This window comes from Hyperolius riggenbachi, chromosome 1, assembly GCF_040937935.1.
Source record: "Hyperolius riggenbachi isolate aHypRig1 chromosome 1, aHypRig1.pri, whole genome shotgun sequence".
In the NCBI taxonomy this organism is placed as follows: Eukaryota; Metazoa; Chordata; class Amphibia; order Anura; family Hyperoliidae; genus Hyperolius; species Hyperolius riggenbachi.
The window spans coordinates 459,190,044-459,206,828 of NC_090646.1; the positions used below are offsets into that span (position 1 = coordinate 459,190,044).

Here is a 16,785-nt window from a genome sequence, read left to right on the forward strand (position 1 = left end):
CAGTCATAGGTGACAAACAAGGTTTATTATGCACAGGCAATGCGTTTCATGGGTGCAAGACTGCTTCCTCAGGCCAAGTGCCAGGACAACTGTAGCCAATAGTATTGAGTGCCTTGATACTATTGGCTAAAGCTGTCCTGGCACTTGTATTGGACTGAGAAACCTGGCTTGCACACGTGCAACGCGCTGCTTATGCATAATAAACCTTGTAACTGTTGTTACTGAGGTAAGCCACCTAGCTTTTATAAATTTATATTTTATCAGTTTTTCACCAAATTTTATCATTACCATGGGCGCCTCTTTACCTCTGTTGTGTGGTTCATACCCTCCTTTCCTGTAAGATTGGAGGGGTCCTCTTTGTTTATGCATGGTGGACGCCATTGTGATATTCAGTTGGTGTTTTTGTTTAAAAGAGCGGAGTGGAGTTAGGTTCATTGTCTCCACCTGCCTATAGTGGTTGGTTGCCCCTCCTGCAACCCACCTTTGTGAGTAGTTTTGTTTACTATTTAATACCACATTCAAGCTATTAACGTCCTACATTATCTGGGCTCCTGTTGTCAGCCAGCAACAATTTCATTCACCTCTACTGAACAAGTACATGGAGAAGATCAGTCACAAGTAAAGGTCCTGATGCTCATTCAATAAAGCTTCAACAGCTAAATAAACTCTCGTTATCTACTGGGTATTGTAAATTACTGCTACCTGCATTCAGGCTTGATTTATGCATTATTGATATGAGCCAGCACCAATTTATTATATGATGCAGCTGCCTGGACAATCTTGCTTAGTTTTCTCAATAAAGAAGTTTTCAGTGATGCTGAACACCAAGGCCTAAAAGGCATAGGATCTGCACGAGTGAATCAGGGAAAAAGGGCAAAGGAGCCCTTACCGACAAAAGGGTGCCGCCATAGGCACCTTTTATAAAAGCTGTGATTTGCAGCAAACAAGGTATATTTCGGTGCCTGGTGATACCCAATAGAAACTATTCTATATTGTGCACCGAGGCATGTGGATATATAGATGCGAGGTGTTGGGATCAACTGCTGCATTTACACAACAGCATCTAAAAGTCGCTAAAAGCTACAGCCAGCTTTTAAAAACGTACATTAGAATGCAGCAGTGGTAGACCGCCTTTAAACAATGCTTTCAACATTTGCAGAAAATGTTTAGAGAGTGTGTGAACCAGCCCTAAGGGGTCTAGGTGCAAAGTGGTTAAACAAAAATAAATATGACCCTTTCACTACAGGGTCACTGTAACCAAAGGGCAGTAAGACTCGTGGTAGGAAGCAGTGACATACCAGCAATAAAAATACATCAGTAGAAAGAGCTTGTGATTCCCAGGGACGACATAAATGCCAGCATTAATAACCAGGAATATGTTCCCCGCTACTGTCAGAAAATGCAGTAAACAGAAATATGCAAATGCAGGAAAAAGCCTTATGCAACTGATGCTCTGGAAAGCCACGAGGATCACATCAGCTAAAATATATAGATTTTTTAATGTAACACACACAGTAATTATGATTGTTTTTACTATGCTGTATAATAAAGGAGTTCAATTACGATACTTTGGTTCTAGTTCTCAACAGAACAAGACAAACTGTATGTAAAAGAGTCATTCTCACTCAGTAGAAAATTACAGGCATAGCTCCTAAGTTAGCAGCTTGGAAAATGCTGTTAAATGATGGAAGCAACTTTTGTCAGGAATCACTGAGATCTGATGGCGGTTCTGTCATGCATGTCAAATAGATTTGGAATGCTTTTTTTCACCTAACGCTGCAGTATGACAAAGATGCCTCACATTGCCAACCTAATGTCACAATGCTCATTTCTGATCACCGTAAGGTGAGGAATAATAGTCCATAAACTCTCTCTTGAATAAATTGCACATTATAATTCCTTTCAAACAAAAAATTTGATTGGATATGTCTCCTCTGTATTGATTAGGAGTTGTAGAAGGCTCTTTTCAAGGCTTTTTTTTATTCACCTGAGCAATAAGGGCTTTGTGTTTCTTCATAAGCTCATTCAGATCCTCCTGGTCCTCATCGATTCTTTTCAGAAGATCGGTTTTCTCATGCTGTAGCTGGTACAATTGTTCATCAACCTGACAAAGAGAACAAAATATGCTGGTTGTGAAATTCTTTTTCCTCCTTGGAACTGAAGATTGGAATACCGATACCAACAGCTTTCAATGTTATATTACTTTACAATAGTTAACTTTTACAAAGTGTTTCAAACTTTCTGTTAAACAAAATAAAGGATGAAAATAAGAAATTGCTGCCTTTAGTTGCATCCTTAGCGAAGGATAACAATAAACTAAACACAACAGTATGTAGAAATCAGTGCCCTCACATCCTAATCTCTTTCAGGCAGCCATTCACTCTTGTGGCCAAGCTATACCCCGCCCTCTCCGGGTGGAGGTTTACGGTGGCTGAAAGAATTGGGGGCTCCCCACCCGTTATGTAATGCCACAATTTGCATTTCCGCAATATACGGCAAAGAAGGTAAAATTCGGTGCCTGGAGGCACCTGATTAGCAGCAAGCGAGGTGAATTTCAGCGCCCGGTAAGATCGCAGGCTTTGGGGGCTCCCCATCCGCTATGCAATACTGCAGTTTTCATTTTCACAAAATGTACATGGCCTGCCACTAATCTTCTTTGCTGCATATTGCAGCAATTATAAATGCCACAATTTGTGGCAAAGAAGGTCAATTTTGGTGCCTGGAGGTGCCCAATAGCCTGGCCATGTGCCCAAACTTATAATAGGCACCTATGGTGGCACTGTTTTTTTTCAGGTGAAATTTGTATAGTCCAGAGGCTTCACCTGATCTCCACAAACCCCTCCATTGCAGTGCAACAAAATGTTTGAGAATGTTGCTTGTGGCTGCACTTTGTAGATGCCAGTAGGGTTTGCACCTGTGTAGTAGAACAATGCCTCTCCTGCACAACTTTTTCCTCCATGCAGAGTGACGTTGCGCCACTGCATAGGGGCAAACCTTACTGGCCCTTGGGCAGAACAGCCACACTCATAACAAAGATGGGAGTGCAGCCACGGAGATGAAGAGGGACCCAACCAGCAGCAAAGGTATCAATGAGGATCGGGGAAGCCACTGGACTATCAAGAGGCAATCCATTACGGTACTTAGTAAGTATCTGCTTCTTAAGTTTTTTTCATTACAGGTTTACTTTGAAGAGCTATTCTATTGTATGAGGTTATAATATAAACTATTGAATGCTACAGTAACAATTGGTAAAACTTTTAATGACAGTACCCATCTTGCTCCTGATATCAGCCCCATCCACAGCAGATAGGTAAAGTCCTGTGCATTGTCTCCGTTACAAACAAAGTAATATCTCCCTGCAATCGGAATCAATTCACTGTTTTCAGAAGTGGGATAAAGTTTTACCTTTTGGGAAGAGGATAAAACCATAAACAAGTAGTGTTTTTTTATGCTGATCAGTTTCTCATTTAGGAGTTTTCATCAGCAACAGTAACCTTGACATCCAAGTATTTGACCTGCTCTCTTTGTCAAAGTTTAGTTCTAATTAAATATGTACATTAATTAATGTTTGAAAAGAGACTTTTATTTTCTCCACATTTGCATAGGCACTAAGCCACCTACAGCTCCTTCATCACATCTGGCTGGCATTCGGCCTACCATGGAAATGTAGAAGAAAGTCTGTCAAATGCTTAGAAAACCCTACAGGCATTTTTGAAGCATTTGGCAGGTGTTGTTAAGCCTTTGACAGGTGTTCACAAAATACAATGCATCACTATAAAATGATGTCCCGCAAGCATTTGACAAGCTGCAGCAAATAGTACTATGAAAATGGTATTTGAAATGAACTCCACTGTGAACAAGGCCTTAGTGTCAGCTTCATGGAGAAGTTCCACTGGGAACAGAATACCTGCATAACAGCTTTGCACCTTTACCCCATTTCTTCCAAAAAAACAAGTTCCCACGTCTATGCTAATGGCACATGGTAATTAAATCCCGTGGTAGAGGAAAGCACTGACATGTACAACATTATGCTGTGCAAAGAAATAGTCTCCTCAAAGAGTTGAATTGTGAGCAGTTCTCCATAGATCCCACTAAGACAAAGAACGGGTGTGCAGAAAAATAAGCGTATAGGTGGTGCCCCCAGTATAGGTAGACATACTTACTATCCTCCAGCTCCGTCTTCTATTTTTGGGGGCAGTCGGCCATGTCTGCGACTCTCCAGGCAAGTGGGCAAATAGTGGGTTGTGTCACTTCCGGGTTATGCCCAGCACTACCCCCCCCCCCCCATTTGCCACCCGAATGACACGCCTCCTCAGACTGTGTCATTGCAGATCCCCCCCCTAATTTTACCGCATGCTGATTGCTAGTTACCGACATCTCCAGGCTGAAGATTAATACTGAACATCTCACATTGTTTTACCCCATGCTCTAATCTTTGTGAATTGATATTTATTGAGGTATTTACCACACAAGTCAGTAATTTGGTAATTTTATTATTTCATGTGGTAACAACCTAAGTGAATGGGTGTTTGGCAAAATGTTTGGTAAAATCAGCTGGCTAGGAAGAAGTGGTTCAGAGCAACTGCACTGTTCTGCTCTATGGCCTCTATGAACAGGACTATAGCGATGTGAATGTGGATGGGTTGAAAACCATGTTACCATGGCCGACTGCTTATGTGAAATACTGTAAATAGACTCAATGGAGTCAGTGATAAGGGAGACTGACTGACCATTGATATAATACAGCAAGATAAGAAACTCCATAACGTCCATGTTCCATATTTCATGTAACCATGGTATTAGTACAGTTTTACACCTGTCTCAATCCTCAGCTACATCTCTACTTGGCATTACCATAACAATTATAGGATCTAGTCATTCATCTAGAACAACTAACATCTAGAACAGGTTCACTTTAGGCTTTTCTTTTTTAGTGCCTTAACAAATAGCTACATTTTAAGCAGCATCTAATGATTATTCTGGTATATTAGGAAATTGTTTAATACAATTATTACAGTCAGTTATGCACTATGAGGGACAAAGCTCCCAGCATGATACATGTTGGCCTTGTAATTCATTTTCTTTCAGATGCCCAAATATAATACATATCATTTGTTTGTTTAATTTAAGGCACAGTGGCCGGTTTCAAATTTATAAAATACAATTTGTTACTCCTTTCTTGCTAGGAATATATTCACCTAGATAAAAAAAAAGCCACAATGCCGCAGCCTTGGTGTGTCTCCAAACAATAATTAAAATAATAAAAAAACAACAGAGGAGTAAATCACATTTTGATATGATTTAAAGGTCACGGTATTTGTTTATAGGAGGGTTAAAAGCCCTCTAAAACAGTTAGACAGGAGTGGGGAAGTGATAAAAATGGAAATTACCATGTTCTTATTCCTGGAAATATTGTCTAGCTCCATGTGTAGGCTTTCCAGCTCGGAGCTCAGTGACTTCAAGGACTTTTGGGACTCTGCGTACCTGGATTCACTCTCTTCAAGCTGAAACAGAAAGACAGAATGGCGTCAATTCACCAGAGGTTACCAACCTATTTATCTCTTGGGAGGTAATTTACCTCCTGTGATATCTCCAAATAGCAATTCTCCAGAAGTATAGGGGAAAATTTCGACAGAGAGAAATGCAAGAGATAAATGTGAGATAAGTATGAGATAAATAAGTGATAGTTAGTAGTTAGTTTTTCTCCAAATCACAATTCACCAGGGAAGAAAGGGGGTGTGGCCATTCGTTATTTTTTCATCTCTTTATCCCCTGAATGAACCTGGAGATATCGTGGTTTTCACACAGCAGCTGCTGCTGTGGAAGATGGAGCCTTTTGAGCTTACTCTGTTAGGCCTGGTGCACACCAAAAACCGCTAGCAGATCCGCAAAATGCTAGCAGATTTTGAAACGCTTTTTCTTATTTTTCTGTAGCGTTTCAGCTAGCATTTTGCGGTTTTGTGAAGCGTTTTTGATGTAGTAGATTTCATGTATTATTACAGTAAAGCTGTTACTGAACAGCTACTGTAACAAAAACCGCCTGGCAAACCGCTCTGAAGTGCCGTTTTTCAGAGCGGTTTGCGTTTTTCCTATACTTAACATTGAGGCAGAAACGCCTCCGCAATCCAAAATCTGCAGCAGCCCGGGAGTATGCGTTTCTGCAAAACGCCTCCCGCTCTGGTGTGCACCAGCCCATTGAAATACATTACCCAAGCGTATCCGCAGTCGCAAGCGGATCGCAAAACGCAGCCGAACCGCTCTGGTGTGCACTAGGCCTTAGAGCTTGCTTCTATTATGAGGAGACGAAGGCGCAGGAGGAGGGTCTGTTTAATCGCCCCTCGTATTTTTCGTGAGAGAACAGTTCTTGATAATTTTACTGAGACAGAGGTGGTGAAGAAGTTCAGACTCACTCGTGATTTCAGACTAACTCGTGATATGATTTATGATATGATCCGGCAGTAAAAGGTGGGAATACTCTGGTCAGGTAGTGGTAAAACTCCGCCTCCTACCCACAATGCTTCACTTTCAAGCTTACAGAGAGGAAAAGTATCCCATGTAAATCATTAATACCGATGACCTAACTCTCTGCTTTCTCACACTTTCCTCATGCATATCTCTCCATTATCCCCTGCTATCGAACACTTTTCTCTCTGTCCTCTCACACTGGTGAATTGACTCCAGAGTGTTAAAATACCTCATGAGATAAACTACCTACCTTTTTTCTCTTAGTAAATCCTCTCTGGTGAATTGACGCCAATGTCAGAAGGCATTAGAGTTAGCCACCGGACATCACCATTCAGCCCCCTAGGGCATGTCCTATAGGGAGATGGTTTTCCTATACATATTCCTGCAGTGTTGCAATAGTGCTATTAGAATGATTGCTATAGGCAATGAATACATATTATATACACAGCAAAAGTGATACATCATATAAATTAAATTGTATTACATCTTGTTTTTTGCAGTTCAAGTATGGACCAATCAGACCTATACATGTGTTAAGACAATGGAAATCACTTTACTGATACATGTGGATAGTCAAATTTCTGCTGTTTGTAAACGATCATTGATAATAGTTCTGGCTGATGTCTTTAGAAGAGATTACTGTGCAGACCTGCTCAGTGGTGTAGCTAGGAAGCTATGGAGCCAAGTTTTACATTGGGCCTCATCAAAGCACTCTGTACATAAACTTTGATTGATAAGTAGTACCAAAATCTGCCAAGAACAGCTGCAGTGTCAAGGACATGTAGCCATTGGACACGAACATTGTCTTAATGATCAAAGCTACTCACAACATAAACGGGTAATTATTAACAGCATAACTCCAATGAAGAAGAGCTAGTAGGGCAGTAGTTAGTGGGTCCCCCAGATCGAGGGGCCATGATGACTGGCCCATTCTAATGCATGGATATGTTTTGTTTTCAACCATTCCATTGTTGCCCTGGCTTTATGTTTAGGATTGTTGTCCTGCTGGAAGGTGAACCTCCGCCCCAGTCTCAAGTCTTTTGCAGACTCCAAGAGGTTTTCTTCCAAACTTGCCCTGTATTTAGCTCCATCCATCTTCCTATCAACTTTGACCAGCTTCCCTGTCCCTGCTGAAAAGAAGCAACCCCCGAGCATGATGCTGCCACCACCATATTTGACAGTCGGGATGGTGTGTTATGATTGATGTGCTGTGTTCGTTTTCTGCCACACATAGCGTTTTACATTTTGGCCAAAAAGTTCCATTTTGGTCTCATCTGACCAGAGCACTTTCTTCCATATGTTTGCTGTGTCCCCCACATGGCTTGTGGCAAACTGCAAACTGGACTTCTTATGCTTTTCTGTTAACAATGGCTTTCTTCTTGTCACTCTTCCATAAGAGCCAACTTTGTGCAGTGCACGACTAATAGTTGTCCTATAAACAAATTCCCCCACCTGAGCTGTAGATCTCTGCAGCTCGTCCAGAGTCACCATGGGCCTCTTGACTGCATTTCTGATCAGCGCTCTCCTTGTTCGGCCTGTGAGTTTAGGTGGACGGCCTTATCTTGGTAGGTTTACAGTTGTGCCATACTCCTTCCATTTCTGAATTATTGCTTGAACAGTGCTCCGTGGGATGTTCAAGGCTTTGGAAATCTTTTTGTAGCCTAAGCCTGCTTTAAATTTCTCAATAACTTTATCCCTTACCTGTCTGGTGTGTTCTTTGGACTTCATGGTGTTGTTGCTACCAATATTCTCTTAGACAACCTCTGAGGCCGTCACAGAGCAGCTGTATTTGTACTGACATTAGATTACACACAGGTGCACTCTATTTAGTCATTAGCACTCATCAGGCAATGTCTATGGGCAACTGACTGCACTCAGACCAAAGGGGGCCGAATAATTACGCACACTCCACTTTGCAGTTATTTCTTTGTAAAAAATGTTTAGAATCATGTATGATTTTCGTTCCACTTCTCACATGTACACCACTTTGTATTGGTCTTTCATGTGAAATTCCAATAAAATTGATTCATGTTTGTGGCAGTAATGTGACAAAATGTGGAAAACTTCAAGGGGGCCAAATACTTTTGCAACCCACTGTAGCTGTACAGATGTCAGAGACGATTGAGATCATAAAAAAACTAGGTTTTCCAAATGTAGCCAAATACAACATTCTGCTTTTGTAGTGCGACACACATGGCTAAACTGTCCATGGACACACACCTTTTAAGGCCTACTTTTAACAGTCAAATTAGGTCACTGAATGTAGAGTGTCACTCTAGGTACACATTTCATATTACTCCTTAAAATGCTCAAGCAACAATGCAGGGCCGGCACTGTACAGACGTCTTGCTAGCCTGCTTACTAGCTCTGTGCTCCATTGCAATTTGGGGGGGGGGGGGGGAGGCTAATGAAGCAGGGCGGCTGTGATGTCACACGTTTGGCAGGATGAGTGGGGAGAAAAAAGCACTCAGCCAAGGTAATCCACCAGGTGGATCGCTGGCCGGATTGCCGTCGGGAGTCCGGAGCTGCTGTACACAGGCAGAGGAGGTCATTATCTGCTGCCTCAGCCAAATTTTATCTAGTGTGTGTATGGGCCTTAAAGGACACCTGAAGTGAGAGCAATATAGAGGTTACCATATGTATTTTCTTTAAAACAATACCAGTTGCTTGGCTATCTTGCTGATCTATTTGGCTGCAGTAGTGCCTTAATAACACCAGAAACAAGCATGCAGCTAATCTTGTCAGATCTGACAATAATGTCAGAAACACCTGATCTGCTGCATGCTTGTTCAGGGGCTATGATAAAAAGTATCAGAGAAAGATACTCAGCAGGATAGGCAGGCAACTGGTATTGATTAAAAGGAAATAAATATGGCAGCCTCCATATCCCTCTCACTTTAGTTGTCCTTTAACACACAGAGCAGGAAGGGACTAGACTGTATTGACAGTGAAATAATGACTACCTCATATATGGGAGATGATGGGATAGAGGGAGGTTCTTTAAATAGTTCACAGACTGGGAAACAGCCAACCTGCATGTGACAGTATCACAGGACTTTAGCATTACAAATACAGAAAGCAAGGTAATAAAGCATTAAAGGAAAGCTTAAGTGAAATAACATTTTTTTAAACTTACCTGGGGCTTCTTCCAGCCCTCTGGACTTGTACTGTGCCCACAACGTTCACCTGATCCCCTCCGGGCAGCGGCGGCAACTCCCGCAAAGCTGGGGTCCAGTCATTGGCAGTTAGCCACTACTGCAGATGCGTGGCCCCGAGCACCCTGGTCGCACTCCCGCCGCTGGAAGGGTTTTGCACATGTGCAGTTGCAATTTCCGCATACTACGACCATGGTGTGCACGCCACTGGGCCGTGCATGCGCAGTAGCCACTGACTCGCAGTGACAGGCCAGCTTTGCAAGGGTCACTTCTGCTGGCTGGAGGGAGTCAGGAGGACATTCTGGGCACAGTACAAGTCCAGGGGGCTTGAAGAAGCCCCAGGTAAGTTAAAATCTTTTTTTTTTTTTACTTCACCTAAGTTTCTCTTTAACTTTATTAAGTAAATCATTGATTATGATATATTCCACAATACACATAAAAACCACAAGCCTGCACTAGGGTTTGATAGATTTACAATAAGTCAACAGCACACAAAGGATCAACTTAACCACTTGAGGACCGTGGGCTTTAACCCTCTTGAGGACCAGGCACTTTTTTTCCATTCAGACCACTGCAGCTTTCACGGTTTATTGCTCGCTCATACAACCTACCACCTAAATGAATTTTGGCTCCTTTTCTTGTCACTAATAAATCTTTCTTTTGGTGCTATTTGATTGCTGCTGCGATTTTTACTTTTTATTATATTCATCAAAAAAGACATGAATTTTGGGAAAAAAATGATTTTTTTAACTTTCTGTGCTGACATTTTTCAAATAAAGTAAAATTTCTGTATACATGCAGCGCGAAAAATGTGGACAAACATGTTTTTGATGAAAAAAAAAAAAACATTCAGCCTATATTTATTGGTTTGGGTAAGAGTTATAGCATTTACAAACTATGGTGCAAAAAGTGAATTTTCCCATTTTCAACCATCTATGACTTTTCTGACCCCCTGTCATGTTTCATGAGGGGCTAGAATTCCAGGATAGTATAAATACCCCCCAAATTACCCCATTTTGGAAAGAAGACATCCCAAAGTATTCACTGAGAGGCATAGTGAGTTCATAGAAGATATTATTTTTTGTCACAAGTAAGCGGAAAATGACACTTTGTGACAAAAAAAAAGTTTCCATTTCTTCTAACTTGCGACAAAAAAAAATGAAATCTGCCACGGACTCACCATGCCCCTCTCTGAATACCTTGAAGTGTCTACTTTCCAAAATGGGGTCATTTGTGGGGTGTGTTTACTGTCCTGGCATTTTGGGGGGGTGCCTAATTGTAAGCACCCCTGTAAAGCCTAAAGGTGCTCATTGGACTTTGGACCCCTTAGCGCAGTTAGGCTGCAAAAAAGTGCCACACATGTGGTATTGCCGTACTCAGGAGAAGTAGTACAATGTGTTTTGAGGTGTATTTTTACACATACCCATGCTGGGTGGGAGAAATATCTCTGTAAATGACAATTTTTTGATTTTTTTTTACACACAATTGTCAATTTACAGAGAGATTTCTCCCACCTAGCATGGGTATGTGTAAAAATACACCCCAAAACACATTGTACTACTTCTCCCGAGTACGTCGATACCACATGTGTGGCACTTTTTTGCACCCTAACTGTGCTACTGTGCTAATGGGCCCAAAGTCCAATGAGTACCTTTAGGATTTCACAGGTCATTTTGCGGAATTTGATTTCCAGACTACTCCTCACGGTTTAGGGCCCCTAAAATGCCAGGGCAGTATAGGAACCCTGCAAATGACCCCATTTTAGAAAGAAGACACCCCAAGGTATTCTGTTAGGAGTATGGTGAGTTCATAGAAGATTTTATTTTTTGTCACAAGTTAGCGGAAATTGATTTGTATTGGTTTTTTTCACAAAGTGTCACTTTCCGCTAACTTGTGACAAAAAATAAAATCTTCTATGAACTCACCATAGTCCTAACAGAATACCTTGGGGTGTCTTCTTTCTAAAATAGGGTCATTTGTGGGGTTCCTATACTGCCCTGGCATTTTAGGGGCCCTAAACCATGAGGAGTGGTCTGGAAATCAAATGTCGCAAAATGACCTGTGAAATCCTAAAGGTACTCATTGGACTTTGGGCCCCTTAGCACAGTTAGGGTGCAAAAAAGTGCCACACATGTGGTATCGCCGTACTCGGGAGAAGTAGTATAATGTGTTTTGGGGAGTATTTTTACACATACCCATGCTGGGTGGGAGAAATATCTCTGTAAATGACAATCTTTTGATTTTTTTTACACACAATTGTCCATTTACAGAGATATTTCTCCCACCCAGCATGAGTATGTGTAAAAATACACCCCAAAACACATTGTATTACTTCTCCTGAGTACGGCAATACCACATGTGTGACACTTTTTTTGCAGCCTAGGTGCGCTAAGGGGCCCAAAGTCCAATGAGTACCTTTAGGATTTCACAGGTCATTTTGCGACATTTGGTTTCAAGACTACTCCTCACGGTTTAGGGCCCCTAAAATGCCAGGGCAGTATAGGAACCCCACAAATGACCCCATTTTAGAAAGAAGACACCCCAAGGTATTCCTTTAGGAGTATGGTGAGTTCATAGAAGATTTTTTTTTTTGTCACAAGTTAGCGGAAATTGATTTTAATTGTGTTTTTTCACAAAGTGTCATTTTCCGCTAACTTGTGACGAAAAAGGCTAAGGGGCCCAACGTCCTATTCACAGGTCATTTTGAGGCATTTGTTTTGTAGACTACTCCTCACGGTTTAGGGCCCCTAAAATGCCAGGGCAGTATAGGAACCCCACAAGTGACCCCATTTTAGAAAGAAGACACCCCAAGGTATTCCGTTAAGAGTATGGTGAGTTCATAGAAGATTTTATTTTTTTGTCACAAGTTAGTGAAAAATGACACTTTGTGAAAAAAAACAATAAAAATCAATTTCCACTAACTTTTGACAAAAAATAAAATCTTCTATGAACTCGTCATTCACCTAACAGAATACCTTGGGGTGTCTTTTTTTCTAAAATGGGGTCACTTGTGGGGTTCCTATACCGCCCTGGCATTTTACGGGCTCAAAACCGTGAGTAGTCTGGAAACCAAATGTCTCAAAATGACTGTTCAGGGGTATAAGCTTCTGAAAATTTTGATGACAGGTGGTCTATGAGGGGGCGAATTTTGTGGAACCGGTCATAAGCAGGGTGGCCTTTTAGATGACAGGTTGTATTGGGCCTGATCTGATGGATAGGAGTGCTAGGGGGTGACAGGAGGTGATTGATGGGTGTCTCATGGGGTGGTTAGAGGGGAAAATAGATGCAATTAATGCACTGGGGAGGTAATCGGAAGGGGGTCTGAGGGGGATCTGAGGGTTTGGCCGAGTGATCAGGAGCCCACACGGGGCAAATTAGGGCTTGATCTGATGGGTAGGTGTGCTAGGGGGTGACAGGAGGTGATTGATGGGTGTCTCAAGGTGTGATTAGAGGGGGGAATAGATGCAAGCCATGCACTGGCGAGGTGATCAGGGCTGGGGTCTGAGGGCGTTCTGAAGGTATGGGCGGGTGATTAAGTGCCCTAGGGGCAGATAGGGGTCTAATCTGATGGGTAGCAGTGGCAGGGGGCGATTGATGGGTAATTAGTGGGTGTTTGGAAGAGAGAACAGATGTAAACACTGCACTTGGGAGGTGATCTGATGTCGGATCTGCGGGCGATCTATTGGTGTGGGTGGGTGATCAGATTGCCCGCAAGGGGCAGGTTAGGGGCTGATTGATGGGTGGCAGTGACAGGGGGTGATTGATGGGTGGCAGTGACAGGGGGTGATTGATGGGTGATCAGTGGGTTATTACAGGGAAGGACAGATGTAAATAATGCCCTGGCGAATTGATAAGGGGGGGGGTCTGAGGGCAATCTGAGCGTGTAGGCGGGTGATTGGGTGCCCGCAAGGGGCAGATTAGGGTCTGATCTGATGGGTAACAGTGACAGGTGGTGATAGGGGGTGATTGATGGGTAATTAGTGGGTGTTTAGAGGAGAGAATAGATGTAAACACTGCGCTTGGGTGGTGATCTGATGTCGGATCTGCGGGCAATCTATTGGTGTGGGTGGGTGATCAGATTGCCCGCAAGGGGCAGGTTAGGGGCTGATTGATTGGTGGCAGTGACAGGGGGTGATTGATGGGTGATTGACAGGTGATTGACAGGTGATAAAGGAGGGATAGATGCATACAGTACATGGGGGGGTCTGGGGGGTCTGGGGAGAATCTGAGGGGTGGGGGGTGATCAGGAGGGAGCAGGGGCAGGGAGGGGATAAAAAAAATAGCGTTGACAGATAGTGACAGGGAGTGATTGATGGGTGATTAGGGGGGTGATTGGGTGTAAACAGGGGTCTGGGGGGTGGGCAGGGGGGGGGGGGTCTGAGGGGTGCTGTGGGCGATTAGGGGGCAGGGGGAAATCAGTGTGCTTGGTGCAGACTAGGGTGGCTGCAGCCTGCCCTGGTGGTCCCTCGGACACTGGGACCACCAGGGCAGGAGGCAGCCTGTATAATACACTTTGTAAACATTACAAAGTGTATTATACACTTTATATGCGGCGATCGTCGGGTTAACATCCCGCCGGCGCTTCCGTATGGCCGGCGGGATGTTGCGGCGGGTGAGTGGAGCCAGGCGGCGGCAGAGGATTGCGTCACGGATGACACGATCGCTCCGCCCATGCCCCTACAAGGACCGCCGCTATTTGTCAATACGGCGGTCCTTGCGGGGTCCACTTCCCGGCCGCCAATTGTCAATACGGCGGTCGGGAAGTGGTTAACGTAAACTACAGTTTACTTCAGTGCTAACCTATGGTGACGGTATTAGAAAAATTACAATAAAACTGCATGTTGATAGCATCTTTATTGCACTTAGATGTTAGAGAGTGAATATATCTCAAGTTAATTTCTTTGAAATTAATGTAATAAACCTGTATGGGATTTAATTACATGCAGCAAGGCAATGGGTGCCTAAGCCTTTCTGCACTCTTAAAAATATTTCTACAGTATTAGTATAAATGCACCTAGCATACAGCTGGAAGATATGAGAGCTTAAAGCAAACGCGTACTATTGGAAATAAAATTCAGATACTTACCTAAAGAGAAGGAAGACTATGGATAGTCCAGCAGCTTCCCATCTTCTCCTCAGCCCCTCCGCTACTTACCTAAGGAGAGGCTTACCTCTCCTAATGCTAGGTAAACACGATACAATTTTGTGTTAGATAGATGGTTTGATAGATAATTTCCGACATGTCCAATCTTATTTTCTGATAGATTTATCATAGAAGTGAATGGAAATAGACAAGAAAAGATAACAGACACGAATCGGTAATCGATCAGACAGTAAATCGACCTAAAAAACGCAGCGTGTGTACCCAGCATTAGGTAAGTATCTAACTTTTTTCCATTAGAACAGGTTTGCTCTCAACTCAAGACATGAATGCAAAAAATACTACTTAATAGTCTACATAGCACCCAATAAGGTCATGGTGACTAAGAATCACTGGGGATTTGCCAGGAATCAAAATGAGCCCAAAACTTACTATTTGAGACATGCTTAATATAAATTTCCTTTCTTTAAGAAGGTATGTGCAATTATTCCACTTTATGTGAACAAGAACGATATCCCATAATGAATCATTGCAGAATATGCAGATTATCCATGTAGGTCTTTAAAAGCCAGACACACATCCAGTATGAAATATTACTACAATAGAAGCCCCATGAAGATTAATATACACTAGAGCAGTTTAAAAAGGGAGGTAGCGGTGGACTTACCTCCCCATGGATGACTCGATTTGGCTGATTTCAAATAAAAATCACTTTATAATATAATAAAGCGGGTAGTGGGTGTCAGGACACCTTCTGAAAAAGGACACAGGGAACAAAAACGGGGAGCCCAATGTTGCAGTACGTCAATACAATCGGGTAATTGTAGTAAGTGAAAATCTACTTAGAAAGGTAGGTTGCAGAGGGGCAACCGACCGCAGGAAGCAGGTGGAGACAATAAACCCGACTCCACTCGGGGAGGTCGCCGAGGACCTGGATGCGGTTGCACTCCTTGGGTAAAAAAAGGGGGACAGGTGTCCACCGTGGTGTACACCACGCGTGGTCTGTCTCCACCCCTCAAACGGGACACGTATGGGGGTACAAGATGCACTAGACAATTGTAAAGAGGCGCCCTAATCGTGGATAAAAGCATCTAAAAACAGTTGAAATTGACAAAAATGTGAGGTAGCTTACCTCAATGATGACAAATCTTTGTAATAAACAAAATATTTATTATAGCACAGGCAACGCCTAGCAGAGGCTTCCTTGGCTAAATATTCCATTTAGCTTGGCACTTGTATTGGCCTGAGGAAGCAGGCTTGGACCCGCAAAACGCGTTGCCTGTGCTATAATAAATCTTTTGTTTATTACAAAGATTTGTCGTCATTGAGGTAGGCTACCTCACGGTTTTGTCAATTTTAAACTGTTTTTAGATGCTTTTATCCACGATTAGGGCGACTCTTTACAATTGTCTAGTTTATAATATAATAACCCGCTTCAGCAGGCAAAATCAAGGAGTAACTGAAACAATCTCTGTAAGAAGCCAAGCGCCTCTGTGGAGCAGAGCAGGGACATTGATAGTAGGGAAACTGCACAGAAAAGGTCGAATCAGGTTATTTTGGATCTCAGCGCTGTTTGCCGTGCGCCGAAGCTGGGCACTACCATAGCAGCAAAGCTATGCTGTGCACCCCGCTTAATGGTAATTTGGAGCTCTGGCGGTAGCAACAACTCGGAGGGGGAATAGTATTTAACGCCACCTTGGAGCTTAGCGGCCGCAGGGAGAGCCATCATTCGACTCGCCCTGCACCGAACTGCACGGTGCCCAGATGACCTGCACTCCAGAAAAGGTGCTCTTCATCGTACTTTGATAATTGAACCTAACTTTTACCACAAAAAAAAAAAACTAATCCTACTTAAAGAGACACTTAAGTAAAAAAAAAAAAAAAGTATGATATAATGATTTGTATGTCTAGTACAGCTAAGAAATAAGAAACTCCAGTTATTATCTATGCAAAAGAGCCATTTAGCTTCACGACTTTCAAAGTCGCAGAGAGCTCTGTCTTCTGAAGCTTGATATCTCAACTGTCTGTCAATGTAACTTCTTTTTCTTTCCAGAGGACAGTTCA

General features: G+C 42.7%; 1 protein-coding gene across 1 annotated transcript in view; it reads right to left on the reverse strand.

The window, feature by feature from the left end:
- The window catches only part of LOC137520706 (unconventional myosin-XVIIIb-like), an 816,938-nt gene that overhangs the window by 195,428 nt on the left and 604,725 nt on the right, over nt 1-16,785 (reverse strand). Inside the window, exons 36-37 of the mRNA XM_068238990.1 lie at nt 5,391-5,504; nt 1,988-2,104 (exon numbers count right to left, since the gene is read on the reverse strand). Of these exons, the coding sequence (XP_068095091.1) occupies nt 1,988-2,104; nt 5,391-5,504 (231 nt within the window). The remainder of the gene's footprint in view (nt 1-1,987; nt 2,105-5,390; nt 5,505-16,785) is intronic.